This window comes from Phoenix dactylifera, chromosome 14 (assembly GCF_009389715.1).
Source record: "Phoenix dactylifera cultivar Barhee BC4 chromosome 14, palm_55x_up_171113_PBpolish2nd_filt_p, whole genome shotgun sequence".
Lineage (NCBI taxonomy): Eukaryota > Viridiplantae > Streptophyta > Magnoliopsida > Arecales > Arecaceae > Phoenix > Phoenix dactylifera.
The window spans coordinates 9,352,130-9,360,407 of NC_052405.1; the positions used below are offsets into that span (position 1 = coordinate 9,352,130).

At 35.3% G+C, this 8,278-nt stretch overlaps 1 protein-coding gene across 3 annotated transcripts; it reads left to right on the forward strand.

Annotated features, from left to right (window-relative positions):
• Nucleotides 1–2,101: 2,101 nt before the first annotated feature.
• LOC103704783 (glycosyltransferase BC10-like) lies at nucleotides 2,102–7,836 on the forward strand. 3 transcript variants are annotated; one of them, XM_008788217.3, is made up of 3 exons: nucleotides 2,102–2,452; nucleotides 3,220–3,821; nucleotides 6,986–7,836. In XM_008788217.3, exons 2-3 carry the CDS (start codon nucleotides 3,309–3,311, stop codon nucleotides 7,625–7,627), a joined length of 1,155 nt encoding a protein of 384 aa, XP_008786439.2. In that variant the 5' UTR covers nucleotides 2,102–2,452; nucleotides 3,220–3,308; the 3' UTR covers nucleotides 7,628–7,836. The 3 variants fall into 3 exon arrangements, with proteins under 3 accessions (XP_008786439.2, XP_008786440.1, XP_038989497.1); XM_008788218.3 differs by having other exon boundaries at nucleotides 2,103–2,452; nucleotides 3,583–3,821; XM_039133569.1 differs by lacking the exon at nucleotides 2,102–2,452 and adding an exon at nucleotides 2,470–3,191 and having other exon boundaries at nucleotides 3,286–3,821.
• The last annotated feature ends 442 nt before the right edge of the window (nucleotides 7,837–8,278 follow it).

Consider the following 8,278-nt stretch of genomic DNA (forward strand, 5'->3'; position numbering starts at 1 on the left):
AGAGATGACGCACACTAGTCTATAGCAATGCAAAATTAGAAGATCATACAATGAGGTGTACTACATGGTAATCTTCAAGGGAAGCATTGATTTTTTTTCCCTTTGTTTTTTTAAAATTTTAGAGAATTTTGAGGTACTGGATTTCAAAGCAATGCAATAATGATTTCATACATTGCTTACCTAGCTAAATACCTCATTTCGGTTAGTGTCCTTACTCGATGGTAATTAGAAGGTCTTTGTTAGAAATAGTTCTTTACTCATCAAATCTTTAATAGGATATATATGTCATATTTAATAGGATTTACTTAATCAAGAGTAACCGCAACATCTTATTTCCTTAATTAATTAGCTTTATATTTTTTGGTAGGACTTTTGACAAGCTTTTAAGAGGGGTAGCAGAGAAGGCATGTCCAGAAGACTTAAGAAATAAAGAATGAGAGAAAGAGATTATAATAGAAAGCATGATATAAATATTTGTCAATTAGTATGAGATGCTTCTTGGATACTAATCCATTGATGAACTATAATGAGAGCATGCACATTGAAGTTGGGGTAAAATTGAAGCCATTTCTAAAAGGGATTATAAAGTGATTGAATATACTTGGGATCTTAACTATCCCATCTTAGTTTCTTATGATAATAGTGACATTTCATATCAGTGATGATCTGAATGTTCTGTCACCCATGCACCAAATGCAAATATGAGCTACCTCCGGAAGCTATTGGCCTAATTCTCCTTGCTTAACCTTCTAATTAAGCCCGACATTACATAACATTAGTTCCAATTGCATGACATCAACTCGAACCTAACCTGCTTGTAATAAAGATATGTCATTACGTTCAAAAAAGTGCACTGCTAGAAAATTTAGTCCATGAAATGCAAGTTATGACAAGAGTAGGACTAATCAAAAATATTATCTTAATTACATGAAGGAGATTTTGATGTTATTTAATTCAAATCCTAAGACTCGGGTTCAAAGCCAAGTATACACACTATCTTCTAAGCTAATCCACTCAAGACTTGTGTGACAGCTTATCACTCCAAAGGCCCACAAAGCATCATGCTAACCAAAATAAAATAAATAAATCAGGAGGGTCTCGCCAGCAAGGGAGCTACTATTTCTATATCATGCCATCCTGCTGAAATCATATGGTAGGGAAATCTAGGTGAACCTTTTGAATTAAACGACATTTAGGTTTAACTCCTACCGAAAATTTCATACCCGTTTCATTTCCTCGACAGTGACCGTACATTTAATTGTTAGGCCCTGACTTTGTACACACTTGAACACAACTATACATGCAAAATACATTTACCTACGTATAGATTTGGAGATAACTATGTATAAAAAAATAAACATAAAAACATTACATTGGTTTCATTATGTGCATCACTAAATATTATACCACAAATGCTAACACCAAACATAAAAGATCAATAGAATTTTAAGTTCTTTATCACGTACATATTACATATTATATATAAATATATATAGAAAAGATATGATTGTGCATAAAATTGCCATGATTATATTTGAAATTCTGGCCTAACTACATGCAATATTGGACGTAGATTCCAAGTGTGCAAAGTACCAGTCAAACAAAGGACAGAACATGTGGACAAATTTATAAAAGAAGAAGATGAATGTATGTTGGAATCTAGAAGAATGGCTGAATAGGCCTAAGTAGGCATACCGGTTGGCTATTGAATCGATTCGGTACTGGTTCAGATTGAACCAAACCGATATTATTAGTTTGATCTAGTTTACGCATTCAAAAGCTTAAAAAAATTTTGGAACCGATGCGAACTAGTCAGTTCCCATTAATTTCTAGTCGGTACAAGATCAGTACTATTTTTTAATGGTATCGACTGGTTCGCATCAGTTCGTACCGATTTTTATCTGGTACAGATTAGAACCATTTTTTAACTGATCAAACCAATTTGGTACGGATTAAATTGGCTAGTACCGGCTGAACCGGCTGCTATGGATCAGTTCTTTTTTTTTTTTTTTTGTGGTTAGAACCGCTCTGACAAGATTGCCTGATTTCAGAAAAAAAAATCTTTTCGGTGATTAAAAAAAATAAAACTTTACCTTCCCATGCCTCCAGATGCGTGCACCGTTATCGTCCTTCCTCCTCTTTCTCCTCCACCCATCTCTCTCGATAAAACCCAGAAAACCTCTCCAGAACACCAAGGCTTCGATGGAGGAGAGGAGAGGAGGCGAGAAAAAAGAGCGACCTTTTTCCCCAAGAATTGTTTTTGCGTTGTCTTCTTCCCTTCTCTTCCGTCCAATCCCTTGGTTTCATCGTTCGTTTTCGAGGATTCCAGAGCAGTTTGATCAGTTTATACTACCCAAGTTCGGGCATCGATTCGTTGTCGCGGAGCTGGAGGAACCCTAGGGTCCTCCGCGGTAGTCGGGAAGAGGGAAAGTGATCGGATTTCTTGCGCGAGGTCAGCTTTTATATCCAGCTGTTGAGTTCTTAGTGCTTGAGATTCCGTTTTGGAGTATTGGAATTTTTAAGTGTTTTTCGAATTGTCTCATGATTTTTTTGGTTAGTTTTGAGTAGAATTCTGAACCTGTTTTTGATTAGATAAAATACTATTTCACCTTTTCTTTTGTCTCTCTTTGAGTGTTGTCTGCAAAGGATTCGAGTAGACTATTAACTAGATAATGGATTTCAACCTTATGTTGTTATTTTTCTTTTTATATGTAGTGAAATGATTATTGGGGCTAATTTTAACTGGAGCGTTGGAATTTGTTGGATTTTTGAATTTTCTGCTGATTTCTTGTTAGTTTTCAGCAGTATTCTGAATTTGATATAGAAGAGAAAATAACAATTTTCACTTAGTTTTGGTGATCTTTGAGTATTCTCTGGCTAGAATTTAAATAGATAAATGAACGTATTCAGGATTTTGAAGTAAAGGTGATGTTTTTTGAGGGTGGGCCCTGGCGTCATGGGTGTCATGAGTTTGGAAATGGCCTCCACACACGGAGTGAGGCTGTGTATATCTGACCCTTCCAGACCCTGCAGTGGCAGGAGCCTTATACACTGGGCGAATTTCTTTTTTTTTTTTTTTCTTTTTAAAACAAAGGCTAGTGAGCTGGTAATGGAGGTTAAGCTTAACTTTAGTTTGATATATACTATATAGTTGTTCTAGAGGTAGATATTTAATGAGTAGCGTCATTGAATTGGAAACTCTCTGGCGACTATTTACAGGGAGATAATCTCTGATGGTAAGGATAAAAAAGAGGTGATTTTTCTGGATTAAAGGGTGTGAAAGAGTTTGGAATTGTAGCGCGATTAAGATGAAGCCCAGGAAGAAGGGGGATGAAGAGGAGGAAGGGCACTGGGCAAACTCTTCAAGAAAGGATTGTTCACTTAGGCTAATAAAGATTTTTTTCCGCATAGCTGTGTTCGTGGCAGGGTCAGTTCTAGGCTTGTCATGGGGCGTGCGTCTCAATCAGCATGTATCACAGACTGATATCTTCTTTCCGGCAAAACTATACACAAACTGTGGGAAGCCTAGCTTGAACTTTAACAATTTCATTGAGCCGTGCAATTTGATGCATATGATGACAGATAAAGAGCTCTTTTGGAGGGCTTCAATGGTATCCAAGAGAAATGAGTATCCATTCAACAGAGTGCCAAAGGTGGCCTTCCTGTTTATGACAGAAGGACCTTTACCACTCTTACGGTTGTGGGATAGGTTTTTCAAAGGTCATGAAGGGCTCTTCACAGTTTATGTGCATGCATATCCAGGGTACACACTTGAGGTCCCCGAGAGCTCTTTCTTCTATGATCGCCAAATTCCAAGTGAGGTACAATTTGTTATCTAATTTTATCTGTGTTTATTGGTTTTATTTATCGCATATTTTGCTTGGTTGCTGTTTGGAAACAGCTGCTATGTTTTTCAATCATCATAGAGGGTGTTCTAAAGATATGATAGTGCATCGACATTGCTGAGAGTTGCAGAATATGTTACTAGTGACAATTCTATAGTGAAATATTTAAAAGTAATTTGAGTCAGTATTAGGATGGAAATCCAGCAACCAAGTATTTTTGTAATTGCAGAAGAAAGTTCCATGTGATCTGATTTTTCTGCGAATAGTTATTTACAACTAAGTTCCATATGATCTCCACCCCCCCACCCCAAAGATTATTGTTATTTTGAATTCTTATAGGAATTTATTATATGTGCTTATTTTGCAGCTTCCTTCCCTAAAAAATCGTTATAAATTATGTCTTGATGCATGTAAAATGCTAAAATTTTTAGATTGGAGATAATTTAACTTAAATATAAATTCTAAAAATATCTAAAATTAATTGTTTTATAAATAATTTTTTCTAATACAATATATCTCATCTCCGTCTTTTGGTTTAGAAGCACTCTTCTTCCTCCTCCCTTGAAAATTCTTAGGGTCCATATTCTTTTTCTGTTGCTAATAGGATTTTTCTCACATGGTGTTTCAAAAGTTAGTATTTTCTTGTACATCGTTATGGATTTGATCAGTCTTTCTGATAGGTATCCTTAAGTCCCTCATCTACTTGTATTTGCTTTGCTATTCTGCCCAAGCCTTGCTGAAGAAGAGTTATGGGGAGTAAAACACAAATATGCTGATTCTAGACTTGGTTGCTATAAAATGATCGAATCATTCCCGATAAGCAAAAATAAAAAGTAGGGTTATTCCATTTTGACAAAAGGCCATATTCAAGTTTAATAGCTTTGTGTCTGCTATCCCAGTCATGGTTTTTGTCTCTATTCCTAGTTTTGTCTCAACTCTTTCTCTTATTCTCAAAATCCACAATTGTTATATTTCCTTTGCCTATAGCATATTTTAATTCTATTAGAGAAATCTAACTATGGTTACTATAGGACTATTTTAAAACTCTAACAAGAGGCTTATTTTTGGAATTTAAAAATTGGGAAATTAAGCTGCTTTTGTATAGTTTAAGGATTTTAAGGTATTGAATGCTACAGCTTGTCAGTATCATTTTATGAAATAAAATTCCCAAGTAAATTTTATTTCTTTTTTCTTATTTCTCTTCTTAAAATTCTTTGTTCTTAGAATTGATGTAATTAGCTAGACTGGCCTTCTTGGTGACAATTTTTATATGATTTGGTAACACACCAGAGTGTAGTGCTTGAATTGTGGAATTTGTAAGCCAAAATATGTATGCTTTCATGCAGTCAGCTTTTTTGATTCCCTCCAAGTTTATCTGTTACTTTGAAGGTTGTTAAAACTAGTAAACAAAACTGTGCACCCACTATATTCAAAAGGTACTATCAAACTTAAACCTTATTTCAAGTAATAACCATTGTGATACTTTCTTCTGGCTTGGAGGAAATGTAAGCAAGAACAATATGAATGTACTTTCTTTTACTTTCTTCCGACTGTCATTCTTTTCTTTAAGAAACGGCATCTACAATTTTGCTCAGAATCCGCAACCTTAATCAATCTTAATTGTATAGGTGATCCATGATCTGTATCACTGAAGCAGGAATCATGATTTCTATCCTGATCCTAGGTTGTTTCCTCTTTCTCACTCCTATTCAAGTTGCCTTGTTGAACTATTAACAATGAAAAAATATCTACTGTATTCTTCCCTTGTTCCCATTCTTGGTCTTGGATTCCAAAATCTTGTCCTCGAGTGAAATTTATTTACATTAATATACTTCCATGGAGATTGGTTGCATCTTTTTTCTAGATAAGTAATGTGAGTTGATCTTTTAACAAGACATGCAATCATTTGATTTATTAAGAAGAAAGACTACCATATTCAGGTGAAGAACAGACAATACTCTAGTTAGAGGTCCTGATACCAAGAATTCTACCATATTTTCACAATTGAAATAAAACATTTATGCTACACAAGCAGTAGATGCACTTCCATAACTGTGAATCTAGTCAACGACTGAAGTATTAGTTTATGCTTTCCACATTGTATGGTACTTAAATAAAGTATTCGCCCTGCCTGGACTACTTTAGATTTATTACATCATAAATTGGTTACTGTTGTCACAAAAAAAGAGAGAAAGAGTTATGGTACTTATTTTGTTGGTGCAAAAGTCCTCAAGATATAAGGGGTGCAGATTTCATATGATATTACGGGCTCGTTTCGTATAATATTGGCTTGCAATCCAGACTATATTGTTTTTATGCTTTGGTTAGTAGGTTCTGATCTAATTTTATGTCTTCATGTTAGTTTCGTGTCAACTTCTTCAAGATAGAATGGGGGTATATGCCGAGGATCTATTTATCTCCAGCTAACATGGGCCTTTAGTATCATTTGGGATTCTGAATTCATTTAGATGGGTCATAATTTTGTTTTGAGTTTTGACTGTTTGCCCTGCCTTTCTTCCTGTAAACTTTTTTTAAATTAGTATGGAAGTAAAAGATGCAGTTTCTTTTCCTGGTGTATCTTAGCATTTGGCATGCTTATGAAAGTAAAAGATACTTATCTGTCACAGAGTTTCATTTGTTGGCTTTCAGCATGGTAAAACTCACGAAAAACAAGGTCTTGTTAATAAATTGATAATTTTGATTAGCACAACTTTTTATTATTGCATGGAAATAAATCAGCAGCACAATTAGCTATTCACGTGAATTTGTTTGCTTAGACAGCCTTCAGCTGCACTTGAGGTCCCTGACCAGTGTCATGAGCAGCAGAAGTAGGTTACTGAGATGTTTCTTCGATCAATTTCAGAAAATGTGATTTTTTTTAATGGGCGCTCCTCATAACTTAATTTTGTAGATTTCTGCAAATTTCTTGCTTTTTTGCCTTTTCCAAAGGATGTTTCCTCCTCCACAGATTTCAATCCAAAAGATCGAATAGATATCAGAAACTTGTAGAAATTAAGATGTTGCCAGTCAGTTGTAAATAATTGTGAATTTAACTTGACCACAGTCTTGGTTGAATTGAAGCATTTCCTTTGTGAAGACAACTCAGCTGACTTGTGTTTTTATCTGCTGTTCATATGCAGAAGACTAAACATGGCCTAATATCACAAGTAGATGCGGAAAAGCGTCTCTTGGCCAATGCTTTGCTGGACTTCTCCAACGAGCGCTTTGTTCTGCTCTCTGAGAGTTGCATTCCAGTTTTTAATTTCTCCACTGTCTATAAGTACCTCACTAAATCTGCCTACAGCTTTGTGCAGTCTTATGATGAAAACTCATTCCAAGGCCTCGGACATTATAACAGCCACCTGGCCCCTGAAATCAAGCTTCCTCAATGGAGAAAAGGGTCTCGGTGGTTTGAAATCCAGCGCTCGTTGGCAGTCAATATAGTTGCAGACAAGAAGTACTACTTTTTTTTCAGGGAATATTGTAAAACCAATTGCTACCCTGATGAGTTCTACATCCCTACCTACTTGAACATGTTCCATGGATTATCGAATGCGAACAGGACTGTGACTTGGGCTGGCTGGTCAATTGGAGGTCATCACCCTGCAACTTACGGCCGCGAAGACATCACGGAAAGCTTGATTCGATCTATCAGAAGTAATGGGACCATCTGTACATACAACTCCAAACCAAGTTCTCTCTGTTTCCTTTTTGCAATGAAGTTTTCTCCTGATGCATTGGAACCCCTACTCAACCTCACTTCAACGGTCATGAAATTTTAAATTCTTTTTCTAGGCCTCTCCTTTTGCTTCCCCCTTGTTTCTTCCCCCCTCTCTGGTCAGCAGAAGGGAATCCATTTTCTTATCCATACATTCTTACCTTGTATATTTGGATTAGAAAGCTTTAGAGCATGTATTCTATGATGCTAAAAGCTCGAGTTGAAAGGTCAGTTCGTCCTATAATTAATCAGCTTCTAATTTTCTTTTCCCAAGTTTTATCTTGATGAGAAGAATGTGTTCGAAGTGGAATTTGGAATTCTGCAGCAGAATGTGGTTCTACACTCGTTTAGTGGATACAAACTCGTCTGTTAGGTCATTGTGCAGTCATCAATGTGAAGTAATTCCGATCTCTTTAGTTCTCGTAGTATATCTGTATAAGCTCGAATAGTTCTTCTTGAGAAAGAGATTAAGCTGTTGATGCATGGTTAGTAGTAGGCCAAATTATGAATATATAATTATTATATATGATATTAAATATATATTTATAATAAATTAAAATATACTTTATATTATATATATATATATATATTTATTATTTTATATTACGTAAATTTTAAATGTCAGATATACCTATTTCAATTGTTATATACATTCTCTTTGAATTGTTATAATACTTATGTAACAAATTAAAAACCAAAGTTTGGTCTGGAATAT